This window comes from Caloenas nicobarica, chromosome 15, assembly GCF_036013445.1.
Source record: "Caloenas nicobarica isolate bCalNic1 chromosome 15, bCalNic1.hap1, whole genome shotgun sequence".
Taxonomy (NCBI): domain Eukaryota; kingdom Metazoa; phylum Chordata; class Aves; order Columbiformes; family Columbidae; genus Caloenas; species Caloenas nicobarica.
The window spans coordinates 16,804,682-16,829,295 of record NC_088259.1 but is presented as its reverse complement, the minus strand read 5'-3'; the positions used below and the strand labels follow the sequence as shown (position 1 = coordinate 16,829,295).

The following is a 24,614-nucleotide window of genomic DNA, read 5'->3' as shown; positions in this document are numbered from 1 at the left end:
TCATGACTTGGGCTCTGTCCATTTCCCGAGTTTCCCCCGCATTCTCCAACGCCGAGGGTTTAATAATATCTCCTTTTAGCTCGCCTCTTGTCTGCCACTTCCGCATTTAATTGCAAGTTCATGGGTATTAAGCAGCCTGCACAGCTGAACTAAGTCCTGTTGATGTGAAGGCTCCCTTTCCCCAGAAAAGGGGAAACAGTTCTTTGTCTGTCTGTCTGTCTGCCTCCATTTCCCTTTCCTCGGCCACTGCTCCCCCTCCCCCTCCCTCCTCTCCAATTTTTCTCTTTCCCATCCCAAATTTCTTTCTCTGTCTCCCCATAAATCAAATTCGCATTTCTCAGAGATGTTGATGTGTTCAGGGAAAGCAAAGCTCTCAAACGCTGGCACCTGTTTCTCAAAACAGCTCCCAGGCTTCTGCAGGAATTTCTTGTCTGTGTCAAAGCCCGCAGCTGAGCATCACAAACCACCCCACCGCCTTCCCTCGCGCTAAACGCGGGGGCAGACTGCTTCGTGTTAACACACCTGAACTGCAGCCCTCTGACACCTTTGCAAAGTGGGGTATCCTTTGTGTTGTACAGCGAGCTTCAAAGGAAAGTATGTAAACCAAAGTTGTAGCTTCTGCAGCAGTTAAATATGGAGAAGCAGCAGTAAAAATAAACAGCACACTCTGACTTCCCCATTGCAACATGAATTCTCACTGCAGTGGTCTCACTTTCTGCTCTCACTGGGAAAAACTAGTTTGTCAAAACTGCCTGCAGTGTGGTCAAAACAATAAAAAGAGGAAATAAATATGGCAACAGGTGTCGGCTTGAAAGGACCCAGACTCCATGCTGATCTCTCTTCTGACAGTTGCTATGTCAAAAAGGGCAAAATCTATTGCCAAAACCAAGACCCATAGTAAAACAACCATCACCCCATGAAACCCGAGACACAAACCCTCAGACTTAATTAGTTAATTGTGCCATATGATAACCAAAACTTCACCTCTCTCTCCCCTTTCCAAGCTCTCCAGACACCTGCAATGCCATGATTTTATGCAAAAATAGAAACCCTTACTAAAAAGTCCACCCCAAAACATCACAAAAGGCAAATTTATTGTGTACATACATTTACCGTTGTACTGCTCTTCTCTGCTGTTGTTCTGCTGCTGCTGCTCCTTGTTCACTGCATCTCTGGCTCACAAAACTCGCCCCTCTACAGGACTTCCAAAGATGTAGAGGTATATTACAGACAGTAATTAAGCAGGCTTCATAACCACCCTGCATATTAGTTACCATGCTGTTAACAGAAGCAGACCCAGCAGAGTGAGCTGCCGAGCAAAACTCACCTACTGAACCGCTCTGAGGGTGAATCCAACTGTGAAACTCATAGCCTAAGTCAGTGACAAAACTGCTTTCAAGCTCTACGAGATTCAGGTGCACAGGATCCTTGTTCCCAGCATCTGAAACTCCTGGTCAGCCCATGTTGAGAGAACGTTCAATTGCAGTCAGCTGTGAGAAAGGGCTCCCAAACCACCACCTGCCAGTGGTAGAGACAGTCGCCTGGCACAAGACTTAGCCCCCAAATTTGGGACGAAATACTTTCCTCACGGAAAACGCCAGATTTACTGAAGTTTAAAAATTCATCGGGAAAAGTCTGTCTTCTACTCGCAATATTTTTTCAACTCAAAAATGAATAAAACAAAGCTCTGAACCAGAAGTTTGACATTAAACTAACTGTGGTGTAGAAAAATCCTGGGGTTTGGTTGAAAATTTTCATAGAGAGAGAGGAACATTACAATCTGCAGAAAAAAAAATATAACAATCAGGAAACATCTTAGTTTTCAAGTAAGCTATACAAAGGATGACAGGAAGTTTCATTTCAAATACCTTATGTGGAAGGACCAGTTCAAGAATCTACTTTATGTGCATATGGATGAATATTTGCCCAAAAGGAAATCTAAAGGGAGGAGAAGGGCAGCAGAGACAATTCATCCATTGTTTCTTTCAGGACCTTCAGAAAGTTTCCAAAAATATGAAATCAAGACAACTTATTCTTTTAAATCAGTTAAAAGACGGCAAACCAGTCACCCCTCTCCGACGTCCTTCTTTCACATCCTTAAGACCCCGACAATTCAGCCCTCACCCCAGCAGCTCAGTAGGAAAAACACAGCATGTGGAAACTAGTTATGACCTCTCTGGTAATAGCAACAAAAATTATAAAAGCTGTGAGCAAACCTGATTTAAGGACATAACCAAAAAAACCCTCCACGTGTTATTTTATTCCAATTAGTTAAAAAGCAGTGCAGAAGGGAGGAGGCCTTCTCGGCAAGGGTTAGTATAATACTGAGTGCTCTGCTGTGAGAAAACAGTTGTCTATATTTTTAATGTGGCTGTTTGAGCCAATACTGACATGGAATTAACAAACTCTCCCCAGTTTTGGAGATCTATGTGATTTAAAACAAACATTTTCAAAGTTTGCTCAGGAATACACTGCACAGCATACAAAGAAAGGACAAGTGCGTATTCTAAATAACCTGCCTCAGCACTCCACTAACACGAAGGTGACTTGGAGCAGTGAAGTCATCTCGTTGCAGAGCTGTCAGTGTAACAGGGTAGCAGCAGAAGGCAGCACGGTTTGCTTTTTGTGCGTGTTCTCTGTGTGCCATACACTCCCCTCCTCTGACTGGGAGTGGTGGTGACGTGACTTCCCAGCCCCTCCAGAGGCGCTCAGAGGGGCAGTGACAGCAAAGTCAAACTCCTCCGAGGAACACACTTCAAGACTGCCCTCAGCTAACGTTATTTTGTTGTCCGAAGAGTGAATTTTTAACAGTTTGGCATTGCTAGGGTGGTGACTCTTGGCAAGACAGGCAAGGCAGAAGTAATTCTTCTCCCAGTCTTACATCCCTGTTTTGGCAAATAATCAAGTAGTGATCCACAAATATCAATGGTTTCTGGTGTCACAACTTCTCCCAGAGGCTAGTCTTATCCACGTGTTGTCTGAAGGTATATCCACCGCTGCTGCTTTGGAAGGTTATGGAAACACAACTATCAAAAAGCTGCAACACCAACACAAGGCAACAGAACAGCCCTTCTGCTGCAGAAGAGAGTTCCAGCCTTTTACCAAGCACTTAACACACTGTTGAGGTTTTATATCCATTGAAACAGAGAAGGCAAACTGCCTCAACAATTTTACACCTCACAGCATGTGTCTGTTCAGTAGTTGTCAGTGGCAGCTGGAGGTGGCGTGAAAGGCCTCGGGGCACCGTCCTGCATGTTCTGTGCAGCGGGGCACGAACACTCAATAGCAGGTTTTGCCAAGTTCCCCTGCCCCTGAATTTGTGGAAGGAGATGGTAAAACATTTCCATTTTGCAAGTCTTTTTTTTTTTTCCATAACGCACCTGCCGTGATTGGAAAGCTCAGGACAAAACCTATTTGCATTATTTTTTTCCCCTCACAGCCATCAGTAATTCAGTCTTCTCAAAGCCAACTACTAATGGACTTACTGCCTGGGCAAACCAGAGCTCTGTCCCGTGACAGGCACGGGCAGGCTCACCATGGAGGATGACAACACCACCTGTGCTGCTCCTGATAAACTGCCAGCGTGATTTCTACCTGAACAAGCAGCTGAATGTGTAAACTGATGATTAGGGACCAACAAATTAACTACATGACAAATGATACAGAGCAGAGGCCTACCCACCCTAAGAGTTTAGCCATCTTTAAAATCAAAAGGGTTTTTTTCGGTAGGATTTTTTTGGGAGTGGGGGGTAGCGAGAGTGGTATTTTAATTTTTTGCCTTTTGAGTTCTGAGCCTTCCGGTGCTGGTACACTCTTATTCCACAAGCCGGTCTCGGTTTGACTGAAGCACACACTTCACCACTCCTGTACAACTGTGGGGTTTTTTATTCTGCTCCCCAGAGATACAACTTTGTAGAACTGAAGCTGCCAGATACCTCCTCAAGGCCTTCTGTGATAATCCACATGCTTAAGGAAAGATGCTAAGGCACACTACCCTCCAGAGAGGTTTTTTTTTTCAGTTTCGAAAAACAAAGGAACGTAAGCACATAAAGAGATAACAGAGGGAGAAAAGAGGAAAAGCAGCAATACAAATTGTATGAGAGGAAGTCCACGAGAGAATCCAAGAAGGACAGTGTGCAAGCGGCAAGGGGTCTTGGGTGGCTTGGCCACGTCCAGTCAGCGCGTGCAGCATTAAACGTGGCTGGTGCTCTGCTACACATTCTGGGAAACCACGTCCCATCTTACAGCTAGAGCTACCGTCAAGTGGCTCTTGATACAAAGCTAGTAATTATTACTAATGGTATCATTAATTGTCATTTTACTACATACCGTAAAATAATATTTCATTCTCATTAAGCTCAAAGAGCAAAAAGCCTCTTGGAAACAGTTATGACAAAATAACAATTAAGTCTCAGCAGCTTTTAGACTCTGCCTGTGCTGCTCTGGCAAACGAAAGGATCCAGTCCCACTGACTCAAGGCATTTAAGGAAGCACAACTTGGATACGGCAAAAATAACCAGGAGTCCTGAAAGGAGAACTCCCAAAAACAGTCGATCGGGCATATGCTCCAGCAGATCATATCTTGCAAACAGATTTCAGGAGCAGACTTTAGAAAATAGCACCATCTGGATCAAATTTGCAATTCTATCCATAAATAGGGAGGGACAGCTTACGGCACCAGTGTAAGCATATTTATAAAGTGTGGGAATATCGGGCTGAGAGGCAAGAGCGCTAAGGGGAGAGTGCTGTCTGCAAGAGTGAAAAATGAAGCCGTCCCACTAGGGAAGTGGTGTGAGGAAGCCGCTTCACAGCAAAATGAAACTATCCAGGACAAAGATGACTGCAAATGAGGCAGCTGGATGCCAAGAACATTTACAAGGTGAAACCAGCCAGGTTCTGGAGCTAAATTCTAACTTATGAACAGGCAAAATTCCACAGCTAACTTGGGTTCTACGGTGCTCCTCTGCAGGGAGAGCTGACAGGCAGCACCTACTGCCCCAGGAGAGCCGGGAAAGAGAATTTCAACGTACAGCTGGAAATGGTCCAGTGATTTATACCTTTGACAATCCAGGCAGACAAAACCTGCTGTTTTTCTTTTGATCCAAGTAACTAGCCAGAAATATGGGGGAGTTGCACACTGTCTCAATTAGAAGGAGAAAATTCTTAATCAAGTTAGGTTCTTTTGCATATCTACAAGAACATACAATAAGGTGTAAAACAACTGACTGTGTTCCTCATATGATGGAGGATATTAGAATTCTGACAGTCATGTCACAAATTTATATTGTTGTCTTTGGATGTTAAGATACTTTAAATCCAGCTGATTTTTTTTTCGGGTAAAAATGAAATAGAAAAGGGAGAGGGCTTTCTGAAACATTGTGAATTTAAAATATATAAACCAGTTCACTTAAAGAGACTTTGGCTAATTATATACAAGGTGAGAGCTTCCAAACATGATATATGGATTGCCACAAAATCTTCAGGTCCCACTATCTGCAGGTCATATTTGAAACCAGAAAGAAAATAAATTACTTGGCAAAAAGGGAGGATCTAGGTAATAAATTTACACGATTAATCTGCCCCAAATGTGAAACATCCACCCTGTATCACAGGATATCCCCCAGGATACCCCTTCCTACCATTGGTAACAGCACCGTAAAACTGGATTCCACATTATGACTTTGGGGAAATTTGTAATTCCAAGATTACTTTTGTTTCACTTGGTTTACTATTACTTTTTTTTAAAAAAAAGAATCCACACTTTTTATGTGTCTTTAGGAATTTCTTCTGGTTTTAAATATGCTTGACTTTTGGAGAAGTTAGGGTAACTTGTTTAGACATTTTTAAACATTTTTTCCTCTTAAAATTCAGAGCAGCACAGATTGAAGTTTCTACTGTGTTCCCAACACTGAAATGAATCAATACCTCCCTGACATTGTATTTAATGAAAGATTTACACAGTAGAATATGAAAAAATATCAAATGTTTTTGTCCTTTTATGTTTGTTTATTCGCTTTGTTGAAGAAACAGCCACTGCAACTGGAGAATTCCAGACCTGGAAAGCAGATACGAGCTGCTGAGGAGTAGCATCATCTAATATTTAGCAGCACACTCTTTATGCATGAATACCCTCCATAACTCACTCCAGACTCTGCCAAGATGCCCAGCTCATGCATGCTTTAGCAGTTCGTACCACACATCAATAGGTTATGAATTCGGAGTTATGACTGCTATATAAACTCATCAAGGCTCCACTAGAATCAGTAATAGCCAAGAGTTCACTACCAAGAGACAGGAATCCCGTAATTCCACTTAAATGGACAGGTAATACATCTCTAAAAATAAGAAGCTTTGCAAAGAAAAGATTGTGAGATTTCTTTCACTAGTGCCACAGCTGGTGTTTCATTAGTCAGAAAAAGCTACACTCAAGCCCAAATTACTCCCCACATATATATTCAAAACCAAACAAAGCCCCACACTCCACACACCCTAGGGAATTTTTCACTTCATCTGAAAGTCACCACCTTTCTGACCAATTGCACCAGCTCAGCTGAAACTTGCTTACACAGCAAATATAAGAATATAACATAAGCCTAGAAAACAGAAGCAGACAGAGACAGCACGTTTCTCTTCCTCCTTTGAAACTGTCACTCACATATCATCTGTATTTAACATCTCTCTGGTCTCATGGTGGGGTTCACTGCAGATGAGTTAGGTGGCAGGTGAATTAGGGTTGGAAGAGCCGTGAGAGCTCGGTCCAGGTGCAGCAGTCGCACAGCAAGGCCACTGCCTCAGCTCTTCCACCGACACAGCTACTGCCCGCACACAGCCCAAATACCCCCAATATCCGCAGCACACGGTCAGCCGGCCTGGGTACACGCGCCAGCACAGAGCTCCAGCAGAGGAGCTCTGGCAACGCCGGGTCTGAAAGCTCCCAGGGATCTTCCCCACCCGCTCTCCTCATGTTTACTGTGTCTGAAGTATATGTGGCAAAACAGTAAGTGCGTAATCCTCAGCCACTGCAGTTGCCATCCTACAGATAAGTATAAACTGTAATTAACATGTATTTGGGCTAAGGACTCTGACTCTCATTTGCAAACGGGTTTAAATTAGATGGCTGAAGCAATTACTGTCCTCTGCTCTGTTCCATCCTCTCCTGAAGGTTATACCTCTGCCTCGGACAATGTGCCCCTGTTGCTTACACACTGCCCTCTACAACTCAATATTTAAGCATTTAAATAAACCACTGCAGCCTTTAGTCTGCATTTATACATTAAGCTACAAACTATAGCAGATTTAAATATAAACATAAATCAAAGCCCTAAGCAATGATTTGGAGTGAAATTGGTGGGAATATCTTCTGGTTTGGTCTACTGTACTCTAAAATTATGATTTTAAAAAAAAAGATTCCAGGATAATGGCACAGCACATACACTGGCACTTCCAGTTGTTTGCAATGGCCAGGAAATACTGAACGTATAATCCCAAAGTATCCACAATATGAATGTGTTCTGCCCTGCACCCACCAGTCCCAGCAGACCTTCACCTGTCCACCTCCTTCGAGCCGTATGACAGCGGCACTGCCCTGCTCCAGCAGCGGGTACGCAGAGCTGAAAACAATATTTTCTCCTCTCCTTCCCCTTGGCAAAGGCACCTCCACCTGCCTGATAAACTGCTGGAGTGGAGCAGCACAGAAATACAAACGGGTACAACTAAGAATTTGTGATGTGGGAAACGGGATGTGACAGGAGGTTGTACGGGCGTGGGGATGCTGAACTGAGTCAAGTGGGGAAAAACAGGCTAACGCTATCCTGGGCTACAGTACCCACCATCGCAGGTGTCTCAAGTGTAAGTCTTGGCTTTCTAGAAAGATCCCATCAGCTGGGGTGAGAGGAAGGAAACAAATGTTCCTATGAGGGTATTACTCCACCTCTACCCAAACCACCCTCCCTCAAAATGTCACCGATCTCTTATTCAAGAAGTGCAGGGAAGCTACACAAGTGAAATGTTCTATATACTTACTTTTATAACTAAACTTTTTCCAGTTCTCCCCTTGGATTCAGTTTGGCTGCAGACAGTTTTTCTTGGCTGGAACAGACTGGCTGTTCCTGGTGAGCACAGGGGCAGCACCAGCAGTACATCCAAACCAGTGACATTTTCACTTCATTTCTGTCTTTTACACCCTTTGTGCTCAATGTGTGCTTGATTGCGGAACTTGGGCTTGCACTTACTGCTTTAAAAAGTACTTCTGCATAGTGTTAAAAGCTAGTTTCAACAGCAAACACATACACAAGCAGTGTGAAACAACCAGATGTCTGAGTGTTTGCACTTGCACTTGCTGGGATTCTAGCATAAGCACAACTGTTCAGACAACTGTCACTGAGTAATTCTGAGACATAACATAGGTTCTTTATTTACATTTTTATTACTCACTGAGAGCAATGGGAAGCTGCTGACTGGCAATTCCTGAAGAGCCAAGGCTTACATTCTACACCGTATGTTCACATAGGATTACAGCAGGAAAACTCTCCCAGCACAGTCTCTGGCATCCAGCAGAGGTACTCCCGGAATGGAAAATTGTCAGTGCCACCCACCCCCATTAATTCTTGGTCTGTCCGCAGAGATTGTCAATAGTGCTTCTGGCTGTGCCTAAGAGTCCCCCTGGAATTGAGCTAAGACCACCAATTCATCAAGCACTAATTGCCAAGGATGTGTCAGCTGGTTGCCAGAAGATTGAATTACAGAATTACAATTCTTGTTGCACTTTTTCACCAAAAAAAAAAAGAGTATAGCTTGTGTGACATCTTTTGCTCTGCTTTTTCTCCTGAAAGAGGTAGGGAAAGAAGACAAGGTATTTAGGTTCAGTTGCTGGCTTTGTTAGATACTTCCTCTGCAGCCTCTCAACATGTCATTTTGCCTTTCTGTGCCTCAGTTTCTCCATCTCCTAAATACTGGTTTTCTATTTTGAGCTAATATAGCCAAAAAAGTGCTGCATAAACACAGACGAGTATCTTTATTCTTAATGCACTTCAAAGCAAAATTTTCTTCTTCTCTAAGTAAAAGCCTGAGACTTTTCTTTCCACCGGGTTAAGCTGGTTTTTGATACCATGCTGCCCCAGCAGCTCACGCAGAACCACATTAAAAGAGAACTGATGTCACGCAGCTTTGCCTCCAAACACACACCACCTGGACATAGCAATTGCTGCCACTGCAATTTAATTCTTGCTTGCTGATTGCAAATTTCAGTTCCTCTGGTTGTGTGCTGTAAAAATTTTGATTCATACTTTACTTTGCAAACATTGTGGCTCTTCTTGTGCAACTGCTTAAGAAAGATGCACTGGCCTCTATTGTGTAAAAGGATCTCTTATGACACATACATGTATACTGCATACACAGTACAACAGACAAAACCAATCAAGAAGCTGACTGTTCTTTCTAGCTTTATGTATGTCAAGATGCATATTGAGCTGTTTTTAAATGGGGAAGGAAACAGAGGTCAGAGTGAATTTCCCAGATGTACCTTGCTGTCCATTGTGTTCATGTTCTATACCCAGCAAATGCTGATCCTGCGAGGTGACGGGCACCTGCTAAAACAGGCTGAGCCTTCCCAGCTCCTGCTGGCTCCAGCACCCTGCAGGATAAAGTCCATGGAGACAGCAGAATCCTCAAAAAGTGCCCTACCAGACATAATGCAAAACAGAACATCACCCTAAGGACTCTTTCAGTTTTCCTTCTCCTCTGCTACTCAGTGTAACTGCAGAAAACTTCCATAACCCTTCACCAACCTAAAGCCAAGTTTCATCTGCTTGATCTGCAACAGAGTGCATTAAATATTGAAAAAGAGGCTTAAGAGTTGAAAAAAGGAGGAAAACACGCATTTCTTGAGGGAATGTTTTGCTCACTGAGTAAAGAGTAAGAAAGCTTGGCCCATTTGGCAACCATACAAAAAACCCAAACCAAATCAACAATGAAAACCAAAGCAAAGTAATAAAAACTGTGCACAATTTTAAATGTATAACTACAGGAACTGCCCACAGCTGATTTTTTCAGAGAACCATTATAGTTGGTGAATAGTAAGACTATGTAATGAGGTAATCTGTCTGCAATGACCTAATTCCAGAAGTACTGATCTGTCCTCCGTTTTGACTTCTTCCATTCATCTAGAACTAATACTCTTTCCAATTGCATTTAGTTCAATATCCTTGACTATACCTTAAATTTACTGATCCATTTTTGTTTCTAAATGCATTTTGCTCTTGCTCCATCACTCCTAAGTGTAGTTACTCTGGCAAATACTACTTCTAAGTGCTGAATGGAGGAAGAGAAATGCATAGAAGTGGAAAAAAAAAAAAATGTATGCAGTAAGATTATCTGGCCTTGTGCAAAGGCTTTGCATCCACTGCAAGGGAAGGCAATGGGAAACGAAGAAAGTGGGTGCAACGTGAAGGCCAGAGGACTGAATGCAGCAGAATTCTAGAAATTTGGGTGTAGCAAAGCTGGACGTCTGACACAGTACAAAGCCCAGCAAAACAGATACTGCAACACCAAGTCCACTGGATTTTGTGTGCCCTGTACTATTTAATGACTAAGTTAAAAACTCCAGTGGTACTTTTGTCCTGTATAAATAACTTGATTGGTAAATCTCATTTTTCAACTATACCTCCCCAAAAAAGTCATTATTTGCTCCGTATAGCCTGAAAATCATTATTTACTAACAGGTTTTCAAAATGCGTTCTCCTCACCTGTGAGCAAAACACTTGTGCCAATACAAAGAAGGAGACATGTATTTGCAATAGGGATAGTTTCACATGTAAAGTTTTAAGAGCCAACAAAGGAGCCAAACTCTGGGAAAAGTGTCTTCCCGATATCCATCTCTCCTTTTCCTGTGGAGGGATCTGACAACTGAATGTTCATAGCAAACACGCTTCTGCAGCTCTCTTTGGAAGTCTTCCCCCACTGTTCTTCCTTTATTCTGTGTCTTGTCAACACTCTCTCCTCACAAACAGCTGCTTCCCATCCGAGCTGATTTCGAGCACAGTGTCGGTAACACAACAGACAGAACCACCAGCACGCAGAGGGATATGAGCTAAAAATTATATGCAAGTGTCCAGTGATTATCATTTGAAGCCTTTGATTGTCCACAATAAAAAGGGAAATAAACAGAAATGAGCAAGTGGCACTTCATGTGAAGGACCAAAGTGCTTTCAGCCTATTATATCTCAGCTCACAACTGTTAGTAATGACACTCAGAATTAGGTAATTAACATCCAGTTCCCTTTGACCCTGTCCCGAAGTAGTCTCCATCCATTCAAGCTGTATTGCCTTTCTGTCTCCTCCACAAATCATGAAAATAGAAGACTTCAAGTAAGGACGACAGAGTCAGTAATGACAAGAATCCAAGGAGGGCTGGCAAAACGTATTTCCGATGCTTCTGGCCTAGTACCTAGAACTTTCACGTAACAGCAAAGCATTGGAAATAAACCCATCTGCACCAGCACCAAAAAGCCAGCACTGGGTCTGGGTGTCAGGTTTGTTCTACCAGAGTTCTGTTCCAGCAAGACGTGTCACAGCCGGGGCTGGGACCCCGGGCCGTGCCCACACCAGTCAACTAACAGCGCCGGGCCACGGGCCTGAGCCTCGCAACGCTGCTAGAGCGGCTGCTGGCCGGCACCCTCTGGCCAGGCCCACTAGCGTTCTCCTGAACGGGGCCAGTGAGGATGGGCCAAGGACCATGCCCAACAGGCAGCGGAATGCAGCCACTCTGCTTTAGGAACAGAGAGTTCAGCGATACAAGACCAGACCAGACCGTGCCAGTTGGCTTTACGGACAGAGAACAGAGCCTGGCACTGTTTTGTTTACTACATTTGTAGCCTAAGTCTCTTGCTTAACAATGCAGGGCATTAACCACTGATCAGATCTAACAAGACAGATAAACTTTTGCCTCCACGCCTTCTCCTCTGTGACCTACATTTTAAAAAGCACACAGCCAAATCATATATACCTACATTAGGCTTGTCCATTGTTCCCACAACCACCTAGATTCTGTTTAAGAATCAGGTTTCAGAGTCCAAAACATTTTACCAGGTCAAAAGTTTTACAACCTTCTGTTATTGCCCCTTCAAACAAAATGAAAGGGGCTTCTTCAGGCACTTAGTGATGAGGTTAACAGAAAACGGCTCCCTGTGAGGTGATGAATTCAAAGCAGTTGTCAGATTAGACAGAAAGTCCCATGGGACCACAGACTTTGCTGAGTAGCTAAAACCCGCCCACCTATCTGAGATAAGAACTCACTAAAATGCAAATTCTTATCAGGAGTCTGTCCCCAAAGCAGAGCCCCCAACCAGTGACACACGACACTTTGAATGTCAGGGAACTCTCATTGTCAGCTTCCTCGGCCTCCAAAATACTCCCCAAATGCAACCTTTTATGTTTTCCTCTCTTTCCTGACATGTATTTCTATCATGTATCCCATGAATGGTTGTTCCAAGTCACTCATACCACACTAGGATACCAAAAGCATGAGCAGGCAAAACTTCCAAGACAAAAGCGTTATCACTGAAGTGATTTACTGTAGATAAGAAAATGTATAAGATGTGAATGATGTCGTTAGGTTTTTTAAAATCTAAGCCCATTCTATGGTTCACAAAGGTAGTTAACGTCTGACAGCCATCCAGTAAAATGAGTCTCAGGCTCAATGCTGTTTCTTAATGAATTGCTCAGATCACAAAGAGAAGCACCGCTCCTGGTGGCAGCCTTGCCCGCCAGGGTCACCAGTTGCGAAGGACCGTGCGAGCCTCTCTTTAAAGGTGCCCCACACAGGGTGCGGTGAGCAACGCGACCTTCCAGCAATCAATACTTGCTCATTCTGACACATTAGGACAAGACACGTGAGCAGAAAGAGCATGAGTTTGGCACCACTGGTAGTCACACTGGCTCACAATGAAACCAGCAGCCTGAATTGTGCAAGTCAAACTCTCAGCGCAATCACATCCAGTTTCACACCCAAAACATACAGCCTAACAGTTTCTAATATATGCTTAAAGCAGCCCTGAAAATTTTGATCCTAAATCTTAGCCAGTCGCACCTAAATAACTGATAAATCCACAGGGAACATATAACTGGCATCCAGCATATTAGATTGTTTGCTCCCTTTTTTTTTTTTTTTTTAAACTGAAAGTGTGTTATTGGGCCAACTAAATGAAGACTAGTCTACAAAAATTTTTAATGACCAAAAGACAGTACTTGTTAAAAAAAAATCTGCCCTCTTTTTACATAAGCTAAGTGGTTTGGGAACCAGCAAATTAGCCCTTTGGCACAAGAACTGACCACAAGCAAAACCAGAAGTACAGAATGAAAGCTAGGTTGAAAAGGGTCACCAAACTTACTCCATGAGTCATGAGACACCAGATAAGTTGCAGCAAGGTATTATTTGTATGGCTGACACGGTTCCATAAAAATAATTATAGCAATGGCAATATTGCCATTGAGATTGACCCAATAACCTTACAAGAACATAAATATTCCTATAACTTTGTTCCACAGTCCTATCATCTGAGTAACCACCCTAATCTTTAAATAATCAAGGTGCTGAAATCTATTGCCCTTACGGCAACTCAAAATTTCAGCTGTTTCTGGAACCGTAGGAAGCCTCATTGCCATCCAGTTTGTGACAAGTTCTCGTGCTAGCAGCACAGGGTGAAAATGCAGGTGGGCTTTCATACTTAAGCTTCATGATGCCCAGGACAGGCAATACCTGTCTGTCTGTCACTGGCTTCCAAGTGGCCTATCAGAGCGCCCATTCAGCTCTGGGCAATCATCGTCTCATGGCGTGACATATGGCTCTCAGCTGTACAAGCAATGAATTCTTCTTCTAAGGAAGAAGGCTCGTTAGGAAGAGTGAAGGAACTGTTTTCTCACCACAGAGCTGTTTGCTCTTACTCTGGTCTTGAGATCCGCAGTTCAAAAGGAGCCAAGGGCTCTTCAGAGGAGTGGTTTCTACAGAAGAGTGAAGGAGAGTGTGTATGCAGGAGCCAGGCGTTTTGGACCAGATAACCACCCTGAGGTTCTCTCCCAGTACAGATCTACTGCAGTTCTGAATGTTCACTGCAGCTTGACTCAATCATATATGCAGAAGGCAATGTTAAAGCTTTAATCAGGTTTGGCTAGGCAATCAAGCAGGAATCTTCATCTGCAGTAATGTTTAAACCCAAGACTTTGGTCAGGTCTTAGGCATTCTGTTGGTGCAGCCCCCACTCCAAGCCTCTGTTTGTGATCCAGCAGGAAAAGCACTAAAAGGCAGAATTCAATCTCTATATGAGAAATGGCTTTGCATGAACTGCATTACTCCACAATGAAGTCTCTGTAGCTGATTAAGAAATGACGTTGTTGCATATTTCAAACCTCTTTCTTGCCTCTCACTGTCAAAGGCTGAGAATGCTGCAGTCATTCCCACCACTAAATCGGAACTCTTCAAAATAGATAAGAAACATGATAAGATAGTGATGCTTCCAGTCCATCCTTCAAAGAAGCAGGACTGTTTGATTCAACACAAGCTGAAAACAGAACACAAAATATTGAGACAGAAACAGAGACAAAAGGGGAGCAGGGGAGGAACAGATTGAAGCCACCTCAAAAGAGGAGGAAATAGCAGCCACCCTGTGCCACAAGTCCAACTCTACTTTTTACATCCTTAATTCAAACAGCCTTCATGCACTTCGAAACAGCACCACCTTTGATTGCACTAATCAAGGGATCATCTGTCAATTCAGGGCATTTAATGGAAATACTGCTGTGTAAACATGGATTAAGTATCCCACCACAATACAAAGACGATGGGAATAAGCAGCAGCATTAGTGAACTACACATGCTTTCATGTCATCTAAAGCACAAAACAAAAGGGCTTGGCTGAAATAGGGTTGCAAAGAAGCCTTGCCACGTAGTCAGAGAAACTGGGAGATACAACCATCAATCTAAGAGATCTGATCCACAAAACTCATTTCTGCAATCACAGCAATTGCTATTTGAAAATGAAAAAAATATTTGCAAACTAGATGAGTCCTCAGATTATATTTCTATTTCCTAATTTCCAGAGTATCTCGAAAAAGGAGATGGGAGTGCAGATTTGAAAGTCTTTGCCACAGGAAAGACCTGGTTCAACAAAACCCGAGAGGTCAGACAAGGTTTCTGCAAAGCTTTGTCACTAAATCCCCATTTAGCACAAGAAAACTGATGGTAGTCTTTGCAGTTAATGAAGGCCCAATGAAGTTCAGAATGCAGATACATACATGTGGGTCAGCAGTACTCTCTCTGGTGGTGACCAGTATAGGCTGCCTTTACCAAAACACCCATTGCAGGCTGAGAATCCATTTGAGGCTGGAAAGAAAAGCAACAGAAACGGGATTCTACAGCTGGAAAGAAGGAAAATCACATATAGTCGCTTATATTTTCTTGCAAGTGCCTGAAGTGAACAACAGGTAGGCAACAGAAATAAGTAATTTCTGTAATACTTCATCTGTCACGGACTGACCTGGATGCCTGTGGGCAGACACTGCACTTGGGAGATCCTGCTTTTTCGGGCCTCAGATACCCCCTCAGAGCGGGATGCCTCTGGGGCCACCAGGACCTGGACATTGGAAAGCTGGCTTGAAAACGCAGGACTATTTTTCATGATTCTATGATATGATTTAAATTGTAGAACCTCATTTCCCACGCCTGAAAAGCAGTACTCTTGTCTGTTGGCACAAACACTGCGTGACCTGGGAAGTGGAAAATTAGCAAAGCTTTCAAACTTTTTCTCTTCCTATACTTAAGGACAAGCAAGCTCCCTTAGTGGGTATCAGTCTGCTTCCTGCAAAAATCAGCCAAAAACTGTGTAAAATCACACATCCATTCAGCTATGTGTGGAGCAACTCCATTTCTGCTGTCTGTGATGCTTCTTTCACTTTTTGACGTGCACGCCCTTTCCTAGCAAAGCCCAGGGTCTCCATCCCTCCCTTCCAGTCCCAGCTCCCAGACTATCCCAGCTGAGCTCTGCTGCAGAGGCAGCAGCGGGGCTGGGAGCCCCAGGGCAGCCACCCCTCCCTCCCCGCAGAGCCCACCACACATGTTCAGACAACAACTGGCATCCCTGAAGAGAGAGGGAGGGACAAATGGCAAAAGGGCTGATTGATGACACCACTGCAATTAAGAGGAGGAAGAGATGCAGAGTCAGGTCAAACACCTCATTCTGAAGGATGTAACGAGACCAAAGTAGGTCTGAGATAAAGGAAAACGAGGCTCAGATGCACACCAAGCAAAGAGAATGGAGGTTTAGTTCTCACCTGTGTGGCAGTAAACGGGTGAAACTACACAGGGGATTTATTGATATTTTCTCTACTGTGGAGACTCTGTGAGAGCGCAAAAAGAACTGAACAGCTTTGTCCATATGAAAAACCTGCTGTACTCCTATACACCTTTGATTGCAAAGCCTCACTGAAAAAAAGGCATGGGCTGGTCACGCAATTTTCCAAGTGGATAATTAAGCTCAGACATGCATCTCAGAGCAGAAGAGAACTTGGGAATTCTGTATCCTCCATCTCTGCTCTTAGACACATGGCTCGTAAACTGGGCTCTGCAGACCACAGGCTCAGATGAATAAATATTTTCAGAGCTTTCTCTTTGTTTTGCTTTTCTGTTTTTCACTTCTGTTTTAGCTTTCTACATCACACTGTTTTCTTCACATTCTCTCTTTGTATCCAGACCAAAATAACCTTTTAATCTGTTTGCATTTCAGCCTTTAGCAGCTGATTTTGCACTACCCTTAGTCTGAAAAGAAAACTCTACTTGCAGAATTGCAAGCCCCAAATATTCAAGAGCCATAACACAAGCCCCTAAAAACTCAGGAGCATTTATGTCTTGCTAATGTTCTATCTTCAAACTTTGCTTAACAACCAGAAGGGCTACAAACATGATCTTTAAAATGAAACCTGTGATCTTCTTCAATTTACATATGTCAGGAACCAGACTTTTAAGAAAAATGACCCACGTTTTGAAGATTCAACAGTAGAAAATGTTGATCATTTGCAATTGTAACAACTGCCTATAGGTGACTGCATGTGACCAGCCGACCGAAACCACAGGACAGCAAAGCTAATTTAGATCACTTCCAAACAAATTTCCTTTTCCATCTCCTTCCTTTCCCCAATTGCTCTTTTAGCTGTCTCATAATGAAGGAGCAACATTACCCAAACCATACAGTTCACCTTCCAGAATCAGAGTTTATCTGTCTCCACCAAGAGTGAAACAGGCAGAGAACGGGGTAGGACAGGAAACCACACCTCAGAGCTGAGACAAACGGGCTGCTTGCTGCTCTATGTGAGCAGCAGAGCCCTCATCTTGGATGCAAACAAGATTGTGAAATATGAAAAAAAAAAACAACCACCACAGCCTGTGATGCTCGTCATATTTCAAGATGGGTGGAGTGCAGAATCCAGAGATACTAGATCAATTACAACTACAAAGCAAGTAAAAGGGAGCATAACATAAATATTTTGCGTCTGTAGGACGTGGCTTAGTTTATCTGATGGTCTATGTCCTAACCTAACATTTATACAATTGATAAAATGGAAGAAGTCTTCTAGCTTTCATATAAAAATAAAGGATGGCATAATATTAAAACTTAAAAACAGTCCTGGTACAATTATTTATCCAACTTGATATCTGTCTGATAAGAACAGTTCAACTTTCACACTGGTTTTATGCCTGCACAGAACACACAGCAACTGCTCAAGCTAAAAGTACATCCTGTCATTCTGACATAAAAATGTACAAGTTGGTGGTTTGTCTTTGGAAATATGAAAGAGCCATATTTATATACAACGTGGAGAACAATTTAGCTTTACATACTTGGAATTATCTGACTAAGTTGTCGGAGCTGCATGTGCAGGTTAGAACTAAGTATTCAGTGAGATTAAAAGGTGAAAAAAACCCCTGTGTCTGCAACAAAATATCTATCTTTGCGATTTAGTGTATTGGGTAATTACTGTTACTATACTTTCACATGTAATTCATATGATTATATCTACAAACTGGTAAACCAAACCTTTAAATACTGACATCTAACTGTTGTGTACCTACTATTCAATCTATTTTCAGAATGGCGGTCAATGAGCATGTCTGAAATGGCTCAGGGCTCCTCCATCTCCTGACTTGAAAGCTGATCTTTAATTCCTGCATACTAGTATCACAGACTTGACTGGGATTCTGTGGAATGACCACGTGGCATTCAAACAAACTACCACCTTTATTTTCTCAATGAATTGTCTGTGACTTCTCCATCCAGACTGGCAACACAGGCGAGAGCAGGTACCTAGAGAACGGGTAAGCTCAAGGACTGCAATGTGCGAACACTGCACCTCAGTATCCAAAACCTCTGCTGCCAGCCACACACCCTGTCAGCTTTGGGTACCAGCGAGCCCGCCTGCCACCAGACAGATGCTTTGACGTTTACCCGACTGGTCACTGAAATGAAATTATCACCTGGTTTAATTTTGTCACATAGAAAAGAAATATTTACAAGATGACATATAAAATGTAAACATTCCTGCATACATTGCAGAGAGTTAAAAGAGAGCAAAGGCACGCAATGGATTAATTGAATCTCGAAGTCTGGAAACTGAAAATCCTTACGGTTTATGATCTCACCAGAGACTCAGAACAGAAATATCTGCCTTTATCTCTTTGAAGTTTATCTTACTCTATCAGTAACTTTTAGTAAAGTTCCATTAGCTTCTGACAATTTTCCACTTTGCCTCTTATTTGATCAGTAGCTCTTTAATGGTGTTGGCAGCAGGATGTTTTCATCCATTCCCTGTAGTTCTCTCTGCTGCTTAAAAGCTTTAGCTGTGTAATGAGCCTTTATTAGTAAAGTTAGTAACATACCTGCATAACCGCAGTATTCTCTATTAATACTCCTGATTTACACAACATTTCTTCAAGGAGGATTCCGTATTTTCCAACATCATACCTGCCAGACAAAATGGCAGACACAACAGGACACAATACAGCATGTGATACTCATCATTAAATCCCTAACGTCAGTTCATCAGCTGTGAGCTGGTAGAAAGGTTTGCCTTCTCTCAGCATGATAAATCCTCATTTTGAGGCTTAATATGGGAAAAGTAAGACTATCAAAATCATGATATGCATATGAGTATCATATCTGTATTGTATTACTGTTTAATAAAAAATGCACACTCTGAAAAATAACAACGATATCCCTTGGAACTGATCATCTCATCTTGTGAGATCAACAAACCACAGAGAAAAGCTACTGGGTTTCATTCTCTCCACAGTTCTGATACATGATACTGTAACGTGACCATCCAGCAGGAGTACCAGAACTAGACAGAAGCAAAACTGACTAGGAACACCTCATTGTGTCCAAAATTCAGTGGAATAAAAATGTTAAAAACATACACAGTGAAAAATTAACTGTATGTATTAAACCTAACAGACTGAATAGCTGTAGTGGCATGGGACATCCAAGTGAAATTTACAGATATAACTCCTTTTGTCAGAATTACTTGAGGTATGAAACATAACAGATTCTAGAGACTAAATCTTATTTAACTAGGTAAACACCTAGAGCTTTTTTATTAAATAAGCACAAAGCTCATAGCAGAATGTTCTTCATGCTAACACAATTTTTAGTGTGAGAAAAGTTAACTCCATGTTCTATAACTTTAATGATACCTACTTAATTAATCTATGGAAGCAAAATAAGGACCAGAATCTTTTACATGAAGCAAATGAGGATTGAGTCCTTATGTTTGTAGCAAACCTGCTCTCCCTGCAGCTTAGCAGCGAAAGGTTTCTAAGCATACAATAAAGAAAATAAGGAAACCTTTCCTTTAACGTGGTCACATGTTAGTCTTCTAAAAAGGACCAAAATACTCTTAATAAATCAAAGTTACTTTGATTTATTTGCAATCCCATAGTATTAAATACTTGAGAGATTCTTTTACATTACCAGGGAACACAGGAAGCTGCTGATAGCAAGCAACCCCAATGCTGTGAATAAACCCATAGAATTTAGTTGTTTGCTTTTTAAAACATTGTTTATTGAGAATACTTAATGAGGACTAGAGCTTCAATAGCAAATATTTAACAAAGAGCACAAATTCCCTCACCTAACCTTTTTTCTAAAGCACAACTGTCCCCTCGTACTTAGAGAAAATTCATTGTGACAACTGAAAGATATGAGATTTAGCCTTCTTTTATTTATCAAAGCTATTAAAGTTTTTTAAGCAAAGGAACCTGTATCCTTCACATCTCTCATCTCATGTTTGACAAGAACAAGTTTCCATAAGATCTGGGAACTGCAGCTGTCCTGCACAGAACTGCAGCCTTTTCTCCACTACAGCCAGAATAGCTTCTGCAACACATGCAGGTAAAATCAATCAGTACAATTTACACCACAAAAAAACCCTAACATCATCCAACTGCATCTGAGTGTTAACTGAGTGCATTACCCCAGAAAGTGTAATACTTTACATTTATTTTGCACTGGGTAAGTGCTACTCACAGAGAACATGAGATGGTAAGAAAGAGATCCACGGAGCATGAGCAGCAGTTCCCATGTAGGAACATCAGAGCGCTCAGAAAAACAAACTAATGGGAGTAAAGTCAACTTTATTTGTGTGGCCCAAGTAGGTTTGAGAATACAGGATCCCAGTGCTCCAGCATTACTTGTATTAGTGTCATAAGGCAAAACTTTTGCCCTATAACTGCCTGTAATTCCAGTGACTATATAGATGATACCTTGCATGTCAGGTCAGCTGCCCGATGTGGGAGTCAGGGAAGAATTCTTTCCTTTGTGATATCTTGTTAGAAGGTATTAAGTTATGGCCGTCCACCAAACCTAGGCAGAAGACATTTCTCACTCCAATTTTTTTTTTTTTTTTTAATTTCATACCACTACTGCTCTTTTCACCTTCACATACTGCAGCAGATCCTCATTGCCCTTTCTTTGGTGCTAACATCATTCAACTATCTGAATGCAATTGTACAGAGATCCAGCCCATAAGAACTAGGCCAATGATTGAAGAAACTAATTATTTAAGATGGCACATGAACATTCAACATATGCTTAAAGTTAAGCCTGTGTGCGAATGCTGTTCTAAACCAAGGCCTAGAGATAGGAAATATCCTATTCCGTCAGAGCTTTATTCAAATATAATTACCGAAACACAAACTCCACAGGCGGGTAAAGCTGCACTATCAGAATCAACCCCCAGAATAATACTACAGCCAAACTAGTAGCTCGTAACAAAATGACTGTGAAGGGCTCTGAGTATCTGCAGTGCCATCCCGAGAACACAGCCAAGTGCACTGTTGGTATCTGCTCCTGACATTACCTAAGGTATATTAGTCACTACTGCTCTCATGAAAACTGCCAAGTTCACAAATAAATAAAATACTTGTTCTGTTTTTCAATATATGGAAATTCCATTAGTTAACATTATGAATGCATTTTGCGGTAAGAACTGAAGCTAAAAATATATGCAGCTTGAATCTGCATTCCAGCCTGCAGTTGACAAAATCCCAAATTCAGTACTTAGGACAGAGGAGTTTTCTGAGGGTTTTTGTTTTGTTTTATCTGTAGGGTGGGGCATTTCTGCAACTTGCAGCTGTTTTAAGAATCTCCTCACAGTGAGACACAATCCCTGTTCTAAAGAAAGCTAACTGGCACTTTTGTTGGAAGCTTTCTGAAATTAAAGACTCCGAGCTCAACTATTTGAGAGAGAAAAGGAGGATTTAAAGAGACTAGTTCATAAAGCAACCACATCCTTTTAATTTATCTTTTATGCTAGACAGTTTGCCACTTGGGTGAATCTGAAAAACACTGAAGACAAACTGATTTTAAAAAACAAACAAACAAAAACCTTGCCAGAAAGACAAGTCGAAAAGAGTCCAGGGTCTAAGCCCATTTAGGTGAAATCAGGGTTTAGTACTTATCTAGCAAAACACCAGAAAGAATTTCTGCCCTGTCCAATCTTTTAGAAATCTCTGCAGAGACTTCCCTTGCTTTGATTCCTGACCTCTGTGTGATCAAATCGTTTCTTCTTCTTCTTTTTTTTTATGGCATTTCTGTTATCTAGTAACTTTTACTGCAGGCTCTTGCAGCAGTTCGCAGGAGCGCAGTGGCATGCTGATGAATTCCACATCCACAGCCTACAGAGGAAAGGGGAAATATCCAGATGGAGTTTTACTTCTGAACTAGTCCGTGGATAATTTCAGAGGCGGGTATAATTGTCTGCACGTGCACAGACACACTCGGCTCAATCCCAGAGTATTGTTTAACATTAGGGCAAAACATATAATATTTATTCAGAAACAACAGGCAGCAAGGGTAGAGTTTCCAAGTGGGTGTAACAGTAATTTCTAAACAACAGCAATAACAAAAGGGACGGGGCATTCTGAAAGGAAGATTCACTCCTGGATCCGTTCCTGCACCGCCAGCGAGGCGCAGATGCCGGGCCGGGATGGACGGGACGCTGCGGACCGGCGCCGCCCGCGCTCCCCGCAGGACACACCGCGCCGGCCGCTCCGCTCCGCCCGCCCCGGCGGCCCCGCGCACATCCCCCCGCCCTCGGCCTCCCGAGCAGCAGAAACGGCCCTCGGCGGAGCGGGCCCGGCCCGGGCACTTCCCGCAAGTTGTGCCAAGCGCCGCCGGGACTCGCTCGCAGCCCCCGGCCCGCCCCGGGAGGAGCCGCCGCGCCGCGCTGCGCTCCGGGCCGCCCGCCCGGCCCCGCCGCTGCCCGGAGGGGCTTCCCCCGCCCGCGCCGCCGCTCACCGACTGCAGGAAGTGGAGGGTCCCCACGTAGTCCCGCTCGGTGCTGAGGATCTCGTTGAGGACGCAGAGGCGGAGGCGCAGCTGGCGGTCGGTGTCCTTGGGGCAGCCGGCGGGCTCCGCGGCGCTGGGGGCGCCGGGTGGCGGCGGTGGCGGCGCCTCCATGGTGGCGGCCGCGGGGTGAGGCGTTCCGCTTCCCCGCCGCGCTGCTCGGCCGCCTCAGGAGCCCCCCATGGCCGCGCGGTGCCCGGCGCGCCTGGGCAACGGCCCCTCCTGCCGCCCCTCGGCCCTGCCTCGCCCGCGGGTGGAGGCGCTACAGGGGCCGGGCGCTGAGGGGAGTCCAGCGGCGGGACATGCCGGGTAGCGGCGCGGCGAGCGGCGAGGCAGCGCTGAATGAAGAGAGAAGGGAAGCCCCGGCGGCGGGGAGGGCGGGGAGCGAGAGGCGGGCGGGCCGGCCGGGGGGGGCGGGCCGGGGAGGATCAGGCGGCGCAGCCCGGCCCCGGGGGCCCGGCCGGGCGGGCAGCGGCGAGGCGGGAGCGCGGGCGGGCGGCGGGAACGCGGCCTCACCCCCACAGACACCCCCTCACACCCACCCACGCACACACCTCACGCCCGCCATCCCTCAGCCCCTCACACAATCCCCTCACGCCCGCCGTCCCTCAGCCCCTCACACAATCCCCTCACGCCCGCCGTCCCTCAGCCCCTCACACAATCCCCTCACGCCCGCCGTCCCTCAGCCCCTCACACAATCCCCTCACGCCCGCCGTCCCTCAGCCCCTCACACAATCCCCCTCACGCCCGCCGTCCCTCAGCCCCTCACGCAATCCCCTCACGCCCGCCGTCCCTCAGCCCCTCACACAATCCCCCTCACGCCCGCCGTCCCTCAGCCCCTCACACAATCCCCCTCACGCCCGCCGTCCCTCAGCCCCTCACACAATCCCCCTCACGCCCGCACTCCCTCAGCCCCTCACACAATCCCCTCACGCCCGCCGTCCCTCATCCTCCACACACCCCCTGCACTCCCATGCCCCGTCCCCACACACCACACACTTGCACCCCCCGTGCCACACTCACACACCACACGCTACATTTGCACAACACTCCCAGACACTGGTCTCACACGTACACCCCACGCCACATTAACACAGCACAGGGAGATAAACACACCACGGCTACTTGCACGTACAGAGAACGAACTGCAACCAAATCTATAGAGAACCGCACCCAAATCTACAGACCCCCCTCTCCTGCACAGCGCTGAGGAGTGGACACAGACACAACTCATGCACAGAGGGACATACGGGAATACACACACCAAAATGTACACAAACATGCAGAAATAACCTATCACAGACTTCCATGCCAACAGAGAATATATACAACAAATGTTGTATATAAATCTGTATCAAATATTTGCCTTTTTTTTTTAAGTTGGTTATAACTACTTGTGCAAAATGAGTGCAAGACATAAGGGTGGGAATGAATGGGGCAAATTGTGCACAAATATAGACCAAGTCGTGCAATTCGCTGCTTCTCCCACAGACTTCCAAAAAGCTAACTTGATTCCTACCAGTGGAGATTCTCCCAAACATCTCCATTGCACGATAAGAAAACTGCCAGGCCTTCTTCAAAATACAAACATGTACTTATTTGTTTTGAATGAAGAGTTTCAAGAGCAAGTTTTTAAAATGTTAATAATGTGAACTTTTAAGTGAAATTATATAGACACTTATTGAATCTATTATCTTAAACAGTAACACAAACAATGTAATAAATCAATGT

At 44.1% G+C, this 24,614-nt stretch overlaps 1 protein-coding gene across 2 annotated transcripts in view; it reads right to left on the bottom strand.

The window, feature by feature from the left end:
* PREX1 (phosphatidylinositol-3,4,5-trisphosphate dependent Rac exchange factor 1) overlaps positions 1 to 23,020 on the bottom strand; it is a 150,303-nt gene extending 127,283 nt beyond the window's left edge. For both annotated transcript variants that reach the window (XM_065645538.1, XM_065645540.1), the window contains exon 1: positions 22,836 to 23,020. In XM_065645538.1, the coding sequence (XP_065501610.1) occupies positions 22,836 to 22,997 (162 nt within the window). In that variant the 5' untranslated portion in view covers positions 22,998 to 23,020. The remainder of the gene's footprint in view (positions 1 to 22,835) is intronic.
* Between the last annotated feature and the right edge of the window lie 1,594 nt (positions 23,021 to 24,614).